Here is a 17,775-nt window from a genome sequence, read left to right as displayed (position 1 = left end):
TGAGCAGCAACAGTGGGTCCTTTATCTTAATGGAAACAAAACAGGAATCGCATCTTTTCTGCTAGTTGTTCTCACAGGTAAACTCCAGTGACTAAAGGTGGGGCAAGATGCCATGACCCTAAAGATAGGCATGGTTTGAGTGCAAAGTATCTGGTACGGTCAGTCAGAGCCTGCAGCGTTCTTGATGACAAGTTCTTGACGACAACCATGATCCCCCTCTCTGGAGGTGTTCAAGGCCAGGTTGAACGGTGCCTTGAGTAGCCTGGTCTAGTTGAGAGGAGTCCCTGCCCATGACAGGGAGGTTGGATTAGATGATCTCTGAGGTCCCTCCCAGCCTATGCCATTCTTTGATTCTGTGATGATCAAGATCTCATATGTGTACCAGCAATGCAGCGGCACTGCAAGAGAATGAGCAGGGAGAGCACTAGACCATCAGCAGCAGGAAGGTGGGCTTATGCACTGGGATGTTGCTTAGTGTGGCAACCTCGTTTCAGCAGTGACCTGAGCCGAGGGATCATAGAGATGGTTAGACAGAGGATGACAAGTACTGTTAACATTGGACTGTGTATGTTAGCATGCCTACTGTAGAGAACAACCTGCGCAACACTATAGAATTCTATCACTATAGAATTGCTGAATCAGTTCATTTTGTATCATTTTTCATATGACAGAAGAGAAAATTCAGAAACATTACAATTATTTTAGCAATGGTATGTTCTTTTAAAAGACAGCTGTAACAGGTGTGCTCAACCCCTAGATGAGACTGGCAGTGGTCATTTGGTGCAGGTTCGGGAAGAGTTAAAGTCCTGAGCAGTAGCCAGGCTAAGAACTCCTCTCTAGTTTCAATCTGTTGTCTGAAAACCCACAAAGGATCAGAGTGGCACCATCAGCATTGGTTCAGATGAGCTTAGAACACTGATAATGTGATTTACACATGAATAGTGGGTGCCTTTTCCAAGACTCATTTATCAAGAAACAAGGAAAATTGTGGATACCAGGAGTCTCATGCATACCTCTTGCATTGCATGTGCTTTGACTACGAGCCAATCACTTTATCCATAAATATGACAGTCCAAGTGACCCTTTGAGCTCTCCCTTCTAGGCAGTGTGGCTGTATGGCAGCGGTCTATCCTTGAGCTGGAACACTTCTCAAGGTTGCTCCTCAAGGCATAAAGGCCTTTTACCAACTGCAGATCTTTGGTGAGCAACAGATACTGCACATAACTTTGCAATATGGTAATTTTGATTTTGCCTTGGTAACCGATTTCGTGCTGAATTGATGTTAATGAAACATTATAAAGCTTGCATATACAATCCTTTAGACGTAAACCCTTGACAAAGTCTGGGACTAAGTCTGGATCTAGCCGCACTTAAACTCCTCTCTGAAAAAGAGTTTAGAAAGCAAGGGGATCCAGTCTCAACTTCATGACTCAATGAGAGGGTCTCCCTTACTTGTATTTATTTCACTAGACATAAACTGTTAATCAACTCTGATACTAAGTTTGGACCTAGTCACACCTAGGCTTGACAAGGAGTTTAGAAAGGGAGTCCAGTCTGAACCTTGTGACTCAGTGGGAGGATCTTCCTTACCCTTTGTGTCTCTGGTCTCTCTGTGAATCCTTCTAACTAGAGTCTAACTTAATTTTCCTTTTTATGTTTCCTCTATGCAGTAATTAATAGAGTGAACCTTTGCATCGAACTTTATTAAGTTGTATTTTCTCAACATCGTATTAAAACCACTTTTACTAATCCCTTAGATGGTGATTATTTAAATGATCTAAATCATTCAGTTCATGACAAATTGGAGAAACTGGCAGGATCCTAAATCAAGATCTGTAACAACATTTACTCTTTTAGAATAGTGTGTATGGTGCCATATTTTCCCTATACAATAGAAAAATATTGATTTTTCAGGAAAAATTGCAATTACTTATTTCCTTGTTTGTTTGATTGTCTGTTTGTTTAAACGGAAAAAGGGACAGATTTCATCAACCTTACTAACGGTCTTATTAATACGCAGTAACCAAAAACCTAGAGAGATGCAGGAGACTGTTCATTCCTGAAACCCTCTTTTGTCATAGTTCTATGGGATATATAGCACAACTGAAATTAGGACACCAAAGCTTGAAACAGAAGGAAAATGCCGTACCAAACAGACAACAAAATTAACAGTAAAAGTAAAGCAGACATGGTGGAAAATTTGTGCTGTCTTTGGAGAAAGTATTCTTGTATGATACTGATGTCATTTAGACTTTATAAGGAATTCAAACATTTAATTATTCCTTCAGCTGTAACAATACCTGTGACAATTACTTATTCCCACACAAAAGGACCTAGGTTTGAATTTCTGAGGTTATTATACCACAAAGGGTCACGGATAACAAAAGTTCAATATAGGAAACAAATATGCCCGCCTTGATTTGCTTAGGTCTTGTTCTAATTGCACCAGCAACGTTTCAATCAAGAGTTGATGGTGTTTGTTCCAGCCATGCAAAATAAATTCAGTACATAATGTGCTTTCAGCTAATACAAAAGTTTAATCTTTGAGTAGGGACGCAATTCCTAACATTAATTAAAAGATCTTTGAATATCGACTTCATTGGTGCTGAGTAAGCTGTTATGGTTAACTTTGGTGTAGGCCAGCTGCTGTGCAGTTGTTGTTCTTTTGTGGTTCTTAATTGCTAACTATACATTTGTCACCCTATGAAAATATTGAAAGATATTAAATAAAAAGGCAGGATAGTCTAGCAAGATAGAGGAAAGTACAATTTTAGCTGATTTTCTTGATTTTAATGTTAAGACTTTTTCCAGTCCCTGTCAGGTAAAAGTCAGGATAAAACAGTTAAATGAGGAATGCGTACTGGCCTGGTTTTCCTGGTACACGGATGTTCCATATGAAGGCGATGGGTTAGTAAAAGGGATGATGTCTGGGAGGATGGAGAATCAAGAGTGGTGGTGTCTGCTCATGAAAATCAGTGTAGGAGCACAACAGAAATCCTCAGAGCTGGAATGGAGTATGCAAAACCATCAAAATGAACACAAGAAATATTAATGTGCTGTAATACTCCTTGTAGTTCAAACAATAATAGTCAGACATTGGCAGTAATACTCAGAATAACAGGAGGATGTTTGCATTTTATGCCTAAAGGCTGAATGGAAGGCAGGGAAGTACCACCAATGTCAGAGTGACAAAAGATTTGATAGCTGTGAACATTAAAATGGAGGTAATCAGGGTATTGACAGAAATTACTGAATAAATAATGAATAACATAAAATGGTTAAGATCACCTTAATCAGAAGATAGCCATACTGGTTATAAAGTAATAACAGCTAAAACAGTTACCCAAAGATTGTTTCATCAAAGCCTGAAGTCATACAAGACAAGAAGCTTTGCTCTTCAAAAGCAGGAATTGTAGGACATGCTGAAGACCAAAATCAGAGAGGTTTGAATTCCTGGTGTTTTGCAAAGAAACTTTCAGGTAGGGAGGGGAGAGAAAAGAGCCTTCCATATAGATGACCATCGGCTGTAATCCTGCCAAGCGATGAGGGCAAGTACACTGTCAGCACTTTCATTTGCTGAATGTTTGTATGATTATCTTCACGTGCTGAGTGCAGGATTATGGTAATATGGCACAACCTCACTTCTGGCACCCAGAGTATAGCCCCCGGGAAATAACAGCGTTATGATGTGAAAATGTTCAGATTGAGATGCTGCAAATAGGCTTTCCAAAGGAGGAGCAGGAAGTAGTTTTGAGAACCACACTCAGAAGTGCCACTGTTTCCCATGTTTTCTCATCTAGGACCTATTGAGTTGGATAGGGTTATATGTGTACCTGAGGACCACAATTGTCTTCTACCTATAAGCCACCCTTGAAATTCCTCCAGTTGTCAGCTCTTGGTCATTTTAATTTGGTTAATGTAAATATTTTGTTCTGTGCTGGTTCAGTTTTGAAGGCTAGTCCTCCCTTTCCTTGTAAGATTAGGACAGACAGAAAAACAGCAATTAAAGAAATAGGAGTTTGTGATTTCATCCATAAAGTTCTGGTAAATACCTCACTCATTTCCTCTTGGTTCATGTTCTTACCTTTATTTAATGGAGTAAATTCTGCTTTTTGTGTAAAAGATTAAAAGTATTATGTTTCTGTTTATGAATCTTGATTAGGATCATGTTATATGAAGTACCAATACGCAAAGCCAAAGGATTTCGGTGAAAGATAAAATAGCCCCTCCCTAATCTGTAATTATTTTTCTCCTGTAACATGGAAATAGAGAAGTATACTCACTTGGTTTTTACTCTGCTTAAGTGATTCTTTCTTTGTTTCATTCAATTGATTGTGGTGGGCTTTTTCAGACTTGACTTTAATTTCAGAAAAATGTGCTATAAGTTATTTTTTGTTGGGATTTTCTTTTTTGACAGCAGAGAGTGAAGAGAAAGCAAAGCAAAGCTAAATGAAATAATGTTGTCCAAGACACTACACGTACTATATATACTAAACCTGAAGATTTGGTTTACTTCTGCCAGGTCATGTAACAGAAAGGCCCTCCATTGTTACCAACCCTGTGAGCATAGGAAACCCAGGTAGTTCTGGGTAGGTCATTTAAGGCTGTACCTCCCTTGTACATCACAGACTTTAGTTTGACCTTTTTGTAACAGTATCTCTTTATGATGTGAAACAAAATGAAAATATCATGTAGAGAGAGAAAGTTTACCTCTCCAAAAGAAAATAATTTTAAAAGGTGTTCCTGGTTAACTGTTTATGTGATTACTTATCTCTTCAGAATAACGTAGAAACAGCTATTCCATTTTTAATTCGGGTACCTATCAATCAGGCAGCTTTCAGCTGTGAAAGATAGATTTGTTCATTAAAACAGATAACAGATGACAGCTATATATATGCTAATAATATTGTTGCACTATTTCTTCCTCTGCAGATATTTATAAATAATGAGTGGCATGATTCGGTCAGTGGAAAAAAATTTGCAGTCTTTAACCCTGCAACTGAAGAGAAAATCTGTGAGATCGAAGAAGGTGACAAGGTAGGGTTTTCTTTCTTGGTCTTAACCCTAGCTTTAATTTCAATTCTGCATCTTAAAAGCAGGAAAGCAAACGTCGATCTGGGTTGATGCACCTAGGTTGATGCAGAGATGCACCTACTTCATCCCACATACCTTTTTCTGCAAACACAGTTCTTAGCATTTTTACTAAGCATTGATATTGTTTGTAAACAGACACTGAAAAACTGCTTTCCTCTTAGTGTCTTCCACATATGAGGAAAGTTCTGATGAAATAGTTTTTGTTAATTTTTTTGTTAATAATCATTCTTTTTTGTTATTGTTGATCAGTGACATCTAATAATTTAACTGGGGTATTTTGTTACTTTTTCCTGGCTCTTCCTTACACAGTGATGCAATCTGTTCGTTACACATTTATACAAGGCTTTTCATTATAGATGACATGAAGTGGACAAAAACTGTGAAGAGTCTGTGAAGGTGATCATTGCCGTCAGCATTTCTAGCTATGAATATGTCTTCTCAGGACTGCCCTCTTCAAATACTTGGTTTTGTGAAAAGTGTATTGGAATATAGTCGTAAAAAACACTCTGAAGCTGAAGATAACCTATCAAATAGATACTAATTCCTCCAAAACTGATTTTCTTACAGCATGTTGAATTGATGAATTTAAGCAGAGGACTAAAAAGGTTGCTGACACCTGTATACAAACATTTTTTTTATACATTTATGAGGTTTCTTAGTGGAAAATTACAGATAGATGCCATGTAATCAAAGATATAACAAAAATTTAAGCCCTTAAATAAGCAGCTCTGTATTTTTGTTCTATTATGTATTTTCCTGCTAAAAAGGATTTGCCCAGTGCTACTTTAAATGTAAGTTATTAAGGGCGGAGGAGCTAATTTTTTTAAATAGAACAGACAATGTTGCTTAAAATTATCGCTTTAAAACTGATGACCCAAGAAGTTTTTTTTAATAAAGTCTGAGAAATTAAGTATGAGAAGGGAATATTCTATTTTCAGTCCACAGGTATACAAAAAGTGATGACTATGACCAAAAATAAAATTGGGTTTATAATTACTATTTTGGTTCTTGTGATTATTTATTTCATTTTCTACATTTTCCCATTCAAAGTAAAATTTTTACATCCAAAAGTGAGAAAATTTTCTCCCTTTTCTCACAAAATGGCGTCCGATGTTCATCGTAGTCAAGAAATACGCATATCTAGAATGATTTGTATAACAAATGTTTTAAACATAACAGCAAAGTGTCCATTAAACATCCTTTTATCCATGAGAACTACTATGAAACTTATAAGCCGTTTATCTGTGTTATAAGTTCACCAAAAATTTACTGCCAATATAATAAGCACAATCTTTTTCAGAATATTTTAATCTACTGTACAAAAGTTCACTCTGAAATGAAATGCTCTTTTGAGAAATACATAGAAACTCAGTTCATTCAATGTCCTGAGATTATTGAATCTTAGTTAGTCTTTTCTATAATTTCACCATGAATCTCCTGATAAACTTTGGCTCAAATGCTATCTGTCTAGCATATGAGCAAATGTGACCACATATTTTTATATTATTAAGATGTATATAACTATATTATTATATTATTAAGGCCAGAGTGAAGACAGGTTTAAAATTTTTGTTAGACAAAGATGGCTGAGGAAGTCTTCATGCTTCTGGCATTTGATAATCTCATATATCTGATCATGAGTTTTTCAAACACTTTGTTCTGCTTTTCTTTAGTCCCAGTTACCTGTATACAGTGCTCAGAGTCACTGAGATTATCTGAGGCTCTCTTTATCCTCAGCCAAAGAATTTCATAAGCATGCTGGTAACTTCTGAATTGTATCCCACTAGAACTATACATGCTTTTGATGTAAAATGCTGCTACTTCTACCTCTGCTCTGTTCAGTGTTTAAAAACTAAATTACATTGCAAATCAGGTTGGCCTGATATTTCATCATCCTCAAATTAAATTATTCATGACTTGCAACTGTTCACTTACTATTCAGAATTTTTGTAGCTTTCATTCCTTACAAACAATCTAATCACTCATTAAATAAAGAGATAATACTCTTGAACACACAAGTTTGCTTTCTCTCCAATAATTTTGCAAACTAATGTGTAATGACAACTGCTATTAACTAAATTGCCAAGTGAAATGTACAAATCTAGTAATTACACAGTCATTGTGAACCTAATGTTCTAGTGCCTAGTCTTTAGATAACGAGCCAAGAGATTTTAGGAATTTAATTTGTATGTACAATGGGGTTGACAAAGGGCTGTACACTGCCTTGCGGTGGTATTTTAAGAAAACAAGTATAGATTACAAAGCACAGACACATATGTGGGTGGAAACTGTTTTCCTATCAGTTTGATGGCTCTTTCAACCTACATTCACTAATCCTAAAGGCCCCTAGTAATAATAACGCAGCTCAACAAATGGTCAGTGGGATGTAAAAGAAATATACTTCTGTAAAAGTCTAAACTAGCTCTGAAAGGAGCTAAGTCTTTATACTCATGGGGTAGACTTATGTACCTAAATTAAATTTCATACAGTTGAAGAATATCTTTTTTGCTGACTTTTTATTCACAGCCTTATATTAGCTTTATATAATTTTTTGTTTATTTTAATTATTTCTGCACTTGCAGTAGAAAGAACACATAGCACTGTATTTAGTTGTAATTGACACCTTTCATACAAGTACAACTTATGGTTTCCCCTTGTTCTTTTTCCAGAATGCCAAGGCATAGCCCCAAAGTCATATTGCAAAGCTGTAGAATATTTATGATAGAAAGAGATGAGGCAAAAGTAGAATGAATTAAATATTCATTGAACGCAGTTTTCTGGGTCACAGATAAGTGATGAAGCATTTAACGATATTCTGACAGATTCTGAAGAAAAGCAATTATTTCTGATCTGGTAGATTTCAGCTACCTGACATAGTTGACTGGTCAGTATTATTCTATAGTAATGATTGTACTATTTGTAGAGATCCTTCCTATCTTTTCCCAAACTTCCTGGAAAGAACTCTGGGAAGTTCTGTGAGCCTCCTACTTAGAAGGTCTGTGCTGGTCTTTCCAAGCCACTTATCCACCTCACTTCCAGCTTTTAAAAATTAGTTATTGGCTACAAACATCAGTTAAAGATTCAAGATCTGGTTCACATTTAGAACAATTAACTTAGGTGTTGGCTTAGTCAACTTTGTTGACTTAGTCAACCTTGCTAGTGATTTCCCCAGAGATGACTTTAGCAACCAGCTGTACAAAAAAAAATTGCATGCAGTTTAAACAATGCATGCAAATTGTTCAGGGAAATGTGTCATGTATAGATTCATCTTTTTTTTTTTTCTTGAAATTTGTTTTTAATTTCTAACAAAAATCTAGAATATGCTCCTTTTCTATGTCATTGTTTTCCTGGGAAAACTTTTACAAGAATTGTGAAATGTAGAACAATTCCAAGTACTAAAGATCTTTTCTCCAGAGAATTTCAATGAAGTTTTCAATACCCTGGTATATCATTGCACTGAAAAGAGTATCATATAATTCATTGTAGATATTCCTGCTACAGCGAAAGCCAAATGATAAATAACAAATTATGCTGTAAGAAACATTAATAGACTGACAAATTGGCTTGCTTAATGCAAAGACAATGTTTAGACTTCAGAATATTTAGACTTAGCATTTTAAACTTGGTGAATAAGTCAGTTGTTAGAATTATTTGAAATACAAATGTTCCTTAAAATTTTCAAAACCAAATGTGTTGATTTGTCTTCCTTAATAACAGATCTGTGTTCATTTTATGATGCAGTATAAGGAAGAGATTTTTCTAACCTGGTCTTAATCACAGATACTTTTAGATAATGTTGAGTACTTACATATTTAACTTATAGATTTGGGCATCTCTTTGTACATAAAAGAGATTAAATTACATCAGCAATGTAATTGATGGGTGTAACCCAAATTACATACACTAACAGGCAGAGGGTTTGAAAATTTAGATTTTAAAAATAGAGTTCCTTAATATGTTTTTATTTTAGAAGCTTTGAGAAACCATCTGTTTCTTATACAACTTCACTACTGAAATCATAGCAGAAGTGTTTGAAAGAAAATAACCAATGTATCTAAAATTACCGCACTGTTTCTGTTTAGATTTGGGTTGATGTCTCTTATTTATCTTGCAAAACATCTTGCGTGTGCAACAACTAACAAGACTGATGAGAGAATCAATTCTTGATTATAAAAGTTTCTCTGTTTTTCCCACAGGCAGATGTAGACAAGGCTGTTAAAGCTGCTAGAAAAGCTTTTGAGCTTGGGTCACCCTGGCGTACCATGGATGCTTCAGAGCGAGGAAGGCTCTTGAATAAACTAGCTGACTTAATCGAAAGAGATCGGCTGATTTTAGCTGTGAGTATGATATGTGAAAAGAAAGACTGGGAAAAAAGCCTATGTCCTGATTTTTAAAGAAAGATAATAGCAAGCATTACACGCTAAATCCTTCGAAAGCCAGGCTGTCTCAATATTTGTTTTTCATCTGTACTGCAAATGGACCTAATTAAACCGGCTTGCACTCTGGTCCATTAACACCCCACCTCCACAAAGTACTTGAGTACTTGATTAGCTTTAAGATGATACTTAAGCCGCCTACAATAGATGCAATTTAAATTGTTGATTCTTAAGGACTTACTAACATAGACCACTTACCTAAATCAAGGCCTGAATGAAGGTCTAAACTCAAAGCTTGGCTCAGAACTTACAGATGATACAAGTCAGAACCAGGAAAAACTTTTAATTTCAGGGCTATATATTTTGTTATCACCGGTCCTTCATTAACTCCAGCTTGCAACTAACAATGAGTGAAAAATCTTAACCAGAACCAAAGGCAGCACTGAATTACTTATTAATAGGAAGAACATGGTAGATGGGGAATGATGTTCTGTCTTTACCAACTACTATGTATTGGCTATTTTACCAGTCTTAACAGCAGACACGTAAGTTGTAGCACCACCACGAAAGAACATTTAAAATAGAAGTGCACCACCAATTTGATAAAGTGTAGTACCCACCCCTCTTGTTTTAAACCCCATATGTGATGCTACCGTTAAGATGACCTCTTTGCTATTTCAAGCACCTTCTGGAGTTAACGTTTAGGCAGGATAATTGTTTGCACTGTCCTGAAGATGAAACCTCATTCCCTGCCAACAGGATAAAATATTTAAGAGAGCAGAAGCAGAATCCAATATTCAGAATCATCACTCAGACAGATCTAGTTGCAATTTGATTTAGCCATTACCTACAAAACACATCATTGATAAACTCATAAAATTTAAACCTTCAAAATATGTAAAACCTGCAAAGAATCTATTGCCCATTATATTGTCCTTATGGCTGTAGTATAGGAAGACACTTGCATGTATCCCAAACAGGTTTTTAGAAGAAAAATGAAAATTCAATAGAACTGTGGTTATTTCCTTGAGCTCCAAATTCTCCAAGTGTCAAATTTACACTTTTCTTCAACCAAGTTATTTCTCTAAATGCATCTTGTCACTGTGACAGGAACTGATAATCTCTTAATTTCTCAGGAGAAAACTTGGGTAGATAGAAATTCTGTCCTAAACAATGCTAGATTTATGGGAGATGAGAAGCAAAACTTTAAGAGAGTTACATTTTTAATAGGAAAAGTATGGCCCCTTGTCAGTTAAATACTGGATAAGCTGGCATTTGCTTCTTTATTGTACAGCCTAAGGCATTACACATGCAAAGAGGATGGAGAAATAATCTTTTTTCCACAAGATAACTGAAATGTTTAGTTTTTGTTCCCACTTGCAGTTTTTATAATATGAAAGTATTGCTTTTCTCTGGAATGCCTCCCAAGTTTCTATTTTACTGACTTTGTTTTTATTTTCTACACCTTACTCACATTATTAACTACTTTTCCCTTTTAGATGAGGTGAGTTTGAATGAAGTGCTTTTCAGACTTTGTCAAAATGAAGAGACATTTTCTCCACTTATAGCTTATCCTAACTGCAGAAACAGTACTATAACATAGCAAATACCCTTGTAAACACTAGAGGTCAAAATAGATGCCCAAAGCTCATTGCAAAGATATTTTTCTGTGTTCGTGCATCTTGCCAGGATCAAAATTATTCCATTTCAATGTTTCATGTAATGATAAGATGCCTCTCCTGAAGCTGTGGTCACTCAACAGCCCTATATGCAGGCTACTGGAAGAATAAGTCAAAGCAGGACTCTTTCAGTAAATGAGTCACTGAGAATTTTGTTTCTTAGGTTTCAGTCTGTTGTGATGTTTAAAGCTATAGAGCTCATAATTTGAAGCCAGGGAAGAATTTTCTCCCATGTTCAAGTAGAGCAACACAGTGCTGGATATGTTGCCTGGAATGGCAAGGACATATTTCATATAGTCAGTTCTTTGTTGCTCAAAGCCATCAAGCATTGCTGACTTCTCTGTTTGTTCTGTTCTCGGGATTCCCAAGTATGATATTTGCAATGTGTCAGTTAACTAAAACTTCAGACTTCACAGGGGAGTTGTTGGTCAAACATTGTTCTTGCAGGATCCGTCTGTATGTAGACTCAGCCTGAAAGGCTAAAGAACCTTGGACGTACAAAATAACAAATTTAGAAAATAAAATAATATTTCTAAGATCTGACTATATCTGATCTTTAAATTATAGTTTGGGGTTTTCCTACTAAGTATCCTAACAGGATTGTTCACAAAGCTGAAGGTTCTCAGTGTCTCTGCGTTGGAACACTTGAGAAAAAAAATCTTTGACAGTGTCAAGAAGATGTTGACACTATTTTAGATAGGCACATGGTCTTTAACTAGATGTCCCAACAATTAGAGCTATTGAAATGGCATTGATGCAAATCACACTCCATAGATTTGACTGGAAACCTACCCTATTTGGTGCTGGTGTCTCTGTGGGATCATTAGAGTATCGTGGGTGGAACAGAATAGGGCAGCTGAAAAGTTATAGATGTTGAATGAATATTTGCTAGTTATTATTCTAAAGATTTATATATACCTGACATGGAGATCCATGGTATGGAGAGTCAGGCCTGGCTTCAAATAAGACCAGATAGTCCACTCAGTTAGTAGCCAATAAAAGATAGTGTCTTCAGTCTAAGTATTTATTTTCATAGTGAATTTTCTTTGGTTAAGAGTTCTTGATGGCTCAGAATTTTCCTTTGTATGTCAAACATTCAAGATATATTTGCGGTATTTTATTCCATGCTTTAAGTCTTCTTGCTCACATAAGTTGTTAATCATGCATTTATTAAACACCTAGAAAGATATGCATAAATAATTAAACAGCACAGGATCCTAAGTTAATGTGACAGTTATCTCCAGGAAATTACGGCCTACCTTGGGCACCTCAGTGCAAATACGCTGAGGGAGGTCACTCATTTTATTTGCATCAGTTGTTTGTACAGACTCCTTGCTGATCTTCTCAGACTTGTAGAATGTTCAAGGTAAGCTAGAACAATGCCAATGATTCAAATGGGAAAAATGTTATCGTTTTTTCAGAACATCTCATCATTATACATGTGCCATGACCATGTTATCTCCATAGCTTGCTGTGAATAAACCATCATTAAAATTTCTCATTTGTAAATTTCTACCTTGATTTTTTCAAGTGCTAAGTATAGAGATGAAAACCTCTGAACCTAACAAGCAAAAGCTAAATGGCATCGTACAAGCGTGAGAACCGTTATCAATATTTGATATTAACTTTGTAAATGCTGTTGTCTACAGACAATGGAAGCCATTGATGGTGGGAAACTCTTTTCCAATGCCTATCTAATGGATTTAGGTGGCTGTATCAAAACGTTACGCTACTGTGCAGGCTGGGCTGATAAAATCCATGGGCGTACTATTCCAATGGGTGAGTAGTTTTGAGATAACAAAAATACAGAACTGAAGCCAATGTGGTCTGTAAAAACATTCCTTATTCTAAAAGTTGTGCAATACAAAAGAATATCTTAAATAGCAAATATTTTAGATAGTTTGTAATATAGGTTATATAAGATTTATGATAGTGTTCGTTTAAAAAATTTGGTGCGGTTATTCACATTTATTTTTTGTTCCATACACCACTAAAAAGTATTATTTATTGACCATAGATTCTAGCCTGTATGTACATCTAAGAAATCTGGTAAGATACTTTTGCATAGCAATATGTAGTTTATCTAATGGTACAGTAATGAATACCAGGTATTTGCTTAATAAAGCTGAGATTAACACAAACGAATATTTGTTTCTGTTATTGGATAATGTATTAGGAAGAGTACTAAAACACAGGAATGAGGAAACATTCCTTTATTTTGCTGAAATTTCATTCTGTTCCCTCTCCCATTAAGCAGCTCTATGAAAACATTGTTTCTAGTTGCCTTCTTTCAGAAGGACAAAGAAAAGAATGGTAATAAAGAAGGAATTAGGGAAAACTAGAGTGATAAATACTTCCAAGTTTTTTGCATCACGTAGAACTCTATACTAGGCTTAATGGAACACATGTTTATTTGAATCAAAGAGAATTTTATACTTAATGGATTTGATTTAAGCTAAGATCTAATATTAAAAAAATGTCTGATATGTACCTAGGATTGCAAGTAGCTTTTAAAAGAACACTTTTCAAAAAAAAGGTGATAAAAGAAAAAAGAAATGAGAAATGCTTATTGGTGTGCTGTGCATACCATATTGAAAAGCAGGGTTATCAACCTTGGAGCTATGAAAAAAGTAGATATTGAATCCAGATGTACTTTATGGTTATTTTTTTGCATAGTTAAGATTTTGCAAATATAATTTATAAGTAAAATTATATCCAGCTAAGTTTGATATCCAACTTTATCTTCTTTCTGATTTAACTCTTTTTCACTAATACTTTGTCTGAATGTTTAATTTATTTCTTCTTCCCCTAGATGGAAACTTTTTTACCTTTACAAGACATGAGCCTATTGGTGTGTGTGGCCAAATTATTCCTGTAAGTTGGAGCCATTTATGTAAACCACAAATATTCCTGTGACAAAGGGAAATGTTTTTCAAATTTTGTCTATGTAAGTGCAAGTGAAACATTACCAATCGGAAACTTTTAGGTCCTGAAAGACAGAGACCATCCTAAGTTCATCCTAAGATCAAATTCTGCAACATGGAGTTTTTGATAAGTCTGTCCGGTCCAGCCTTGTCTCTCTTCTCCTTGTATATGGAGGGAAAATAAATCTCAAAAGATTGACAGATGGTTTAGTTTGAAAAACAGAATTGTGTTTTGTTGGAAGTGAAAATGGAAATAAACAAATAGAAGAGGGTAATATTTACAGCCTATAAACAATAAGCTCTTTAGGCCCTGGAATATCTGTTCTGCTCTGTACATCTAGCATCCAGACATCTGGATCTTTATTTATAACTCAGATTCATTCACCATGTTGATGGTACAAGTAACAACACAAAGAATGCGTCCAGTAAGCACAGCGATACTGAGCCATAAGTTCCCAAGCTCCTGGTAGAAGTGTCTAAATTCCCAGTTTTGAAGTCACTTGCTTTAAGTGAAGATTCAAAAGGCCTGCCTGAGTCTGAACATCCAAATCACTGAGGAACCCAACTTTTAAACTTATTAATGAGATCTACACAGCTTCAATGGGTTGCTTTGAAAATGGTTATATGCACTAGATGCTCCTAATCCACCCACCTCTTTGCACATGGTAGGTGTGAGCAACCTGACCTGACCTGCTCAACAGCTTAACAGATTCTGAAATAGTCAGCTTGTCCATCAGGTTTACTTAGACATTTGGGTCTCACAGATGTTCCTGATGTCTTTCAGTTGAGCTTGCAGATTTGCTATCTCTTCAGATCACCACATTGATTTAGAGAACATCACTGGATTACGTTTGGATCCAGCCTCTAGGAGAGCGTGGGAATCTGCTGGTTTAGATTCTCTTGTAGGTGAGGCACAAGACATTTCAAGTAAAGCACTCAGAATTGAGATATGCTAAAGAAATAGAAACACTAGATGTGGCCACCTTTAAATAAAATTCCATCCTGGAGGTATAAGCATTTAGTACAAACACTTGCTTCCCTTATAAAATATTCAAGAACTTCTAAGCATATCTTTGTTTTCTCTCCACTGAAATGTGAACACACCAAGATGGAGGTTTTTAAGTAAATCAAAAACTTTGAGGACTATGTGAGTGCTGCAATATGTTTTTGCTAGCTCACCACTTCCACTTCCCTTCCACTCACACAGTTCAAGTTTAAGGATGAAGAACCAGAAAACTCTCAGATCCCTTACTTTGTGTTGTTTGTGCTCATGTTATTTTTGGGGGTGGAGTGAGATTGAAATGAGATAAGGAGAAAGCTAAAGAACAGTTGCATGTATACTCCTCCAAGCCTTTCTGATGTGATAGGTAACTGGTAACTGCCTTTTCCCCACTTTTGTAAAAGTAAGACAAAGCTGCATCTTTTCTGCTGAGGTTCATAATCTCGATGCTTACAAAACTTTTAGAAATATCCTCAAAAGGGCAACTCGTTTTTCCCCCAGAAACATGGTCCTTCATACTGCTGAATATGAGGTCCAAAGGAATCAGTTGCTCTGCAGTCTGGCTCTACTGACCACAACAGAGAGCTGCTCGTGAAACCTCCAGGGAAGAGGGTAGAGGCAGCATTACATGTTACTACCTTGTCTCCCTTAGAAAACTGAAATGATGATGGACGTAATCATTTAAGAAAACTCCCAATTTCACCACTATCCAGCAACTTTCTGTAAGGCTTTGTTAGACAAGTACATTTATTGTCTGTTGAGCTTTTAACTAAAACCTCGGGTCCCCTGGATTCACATATACCAAAATCATTGATCTTTATATAACACGGCTTGCCCGTTGCTTTTTCGAAATATCTTCATTCTGAAAAGAGTTCAACAAAGAGTTCAGCCACCCAGCCGACAATTTGCCCTGTTATTGTAGAAAAAGCAAAGGCATTTTGGTGATGTATTAGAAATGGGATACACCTTCTCGTCTGTCTTTCAGTGGAACTTCCCATTGGTTATGTTCATCTGGAAGGTTGCCGCTGCCCTTTGTTGTGGAAACACGGTGGTTGTCAAACCAGCAGAACAGACTCCGCTGACTGCCCTTTATATGGGATCCTTAATTAAAGAGGTAAGTCGTCTACAACATAGTTTTTTCTCTTCTCAGAAATGTAAGAGTATACTGTAGCTGAAATGCCACAGAGGTAATACAAGCCAGGCTGTCCTCTGCAAGGACTTCTCATTGCATGTCTGGCCTTGTACTATGGAACTTAGCTCACTGTAAATCAGTGAAGCAAATCCAGGGCAAAAGCATACATATCTTTCAGCCTAGTTCACACACACACACACAAAACCACACAATAGGAATTTAGCAAACCCCATTCCTTGGCAATCATATTTGTATTACAAAAACACAGTACATTTCAAAGTCAAAAGCAAACAAGGAGTCAAGAGCAGAGTACTTAGTGGTGGGCGGCAGTGGCTTTATTAGCATAGTTATCACAGAAAAGTACCTGTTTGTACAGCTAATTATTATTATTTTTCAGTTGAATAAACTTTTCACCCACCTGGGTTTATCATTAACAGGGAGCTGTAATACTGAACTGGTGACTGCTGCCAAACTTGTGAACTCTCTTCACACAGAAACTGGAAGGATGCACTCTGTGCTTTTGAACACAAGGAGTGCAGTCATTTCTCCAGGGTCTCCAAAGTTACGTTGACTGTTGTGCCCAACCCAGCAAACATGCAAAGTACAGTTACATAGTTTAGCTATCTTGCTTCCCAATAAAATCAACAAATGCAACCTCACATATTGGAAGAGCTGACACAGAGGTCAATAATTACCAGTGCAGTAACCTTGCAGAGTGTTAATGGAGATGACTCGGCACATTTTATATTCTGTTTCAAAACTGATTCAGCAAAGCATGCTGACCAGTTATGTGTTAATGTTTCACAGAACCTCAACGGCTATCAGGAAGGAGCAAAGTCCTGCTATTATTGTATCACATAGTAAATACTATTAGATAATATAGAATCATAGAATCATAGAATGGTTAGGGTTGGAAGGGACCTCAAAGATCATCTAGTTTCAACTCCCCTGCCATGGGCAGGGAAACCTTCCACTACACCAGGTTGCCCAAAGCCTCATCCAACCTGGCCTTGAACACTTCCAGGGATGGGGCAGCCACAACTTCTCTGGGCAACCTGTTCCACTGCCTCACCACCCTCTGAGTGAAAAATTTCTTCCTTATATCTAATCTAAATCTCCCCTTTCAGTTTAAAGCCATTGCCCCTTGTCCTATCACTACACGCCCTTGTAAAAAGTCCCTCTCCGGCTTTCCTGTAGGCTTCCTTCAAGTACTGGGGAGGAGGAACTACTTTAAAAAAATATCAGATATATTTTCCCTATTCATTTTTAACAATAAGTATCAGAAAGTATGTTTCTCTGAAAAAGCAACTTTACAGTGGAAGTAACTCAGTTCTGCCCGGAGTCTACTGAAATATCTATTCTGATATTCTGATTTCCTGAAATAGGGGCTCATAAGTGGGAATGTGATCAGCGGTCCACTTTGTACGCACACTTACAACATTTACAGAGTGGTAATGACTGGTATAACACTAGAGTATTTTTAGTAAAAGACAAGATGATTCTCATTTTACCCATTCATTCAGTGTTCAACAGAATGAGAAGCTGAAGTATACCATTGTTAAATGTCTTT

General features: G+C 36.5%; 1 protein-coding gene across 1 annotated transcript in view; it reads left to right on the top strand.

Moving 5' to 3' along the window:
- The window catches only part of ALDH1A1 (aldehyde dehydrogenase 1 family member A1), a 54,676-nt gene that overhangs the window by 23,514 nt on the left and 13,387 nt on the right, over nt 1–17,775 (top strand). Inside the window, exons 4-8 of the mRNA XM_009982365.2 lie at nt 4,933–5,037; nt 9,291–9,431; nt 12,799–12,928; nt 13,962–14,023; nt 16,059–16,187. Of these exons, the coding sequence (XP_009980667.2) occupies nt 4,933–5,037; nt 9,291–9,431; nt 12,799–12,928; nt 13,962–14,023; nt 16,059–16,187 (567 nt within the window). The remainder of the gene's footprint in view (nt 1–4,932; nt 5,038–9,290; nt 9,432–12,798; nt 12,929–13,961; nt 14,024–16,058; nt 16,188–17,775) is intronic.

Source organism: Tauraco erythrolophus, chromosome Z (assembly GCF_009769465.1).
Source record: "Tauraco erythrolophus isolate bTauEry1 chromosome Z, bTauEry1.pri, whole genome shotgun sequence".
NCBI classification, from domain to species: Eukaryota; Metazoa; Chordata; class Aves; order Musophagiformes; family Musophagidae; genus Tauraco; species Tauraco erythrolophus.
Note: the sequence above shows the minus strand (reverse complement) of the source record. Positions and strands in the feature narration are given on the sequence as shown.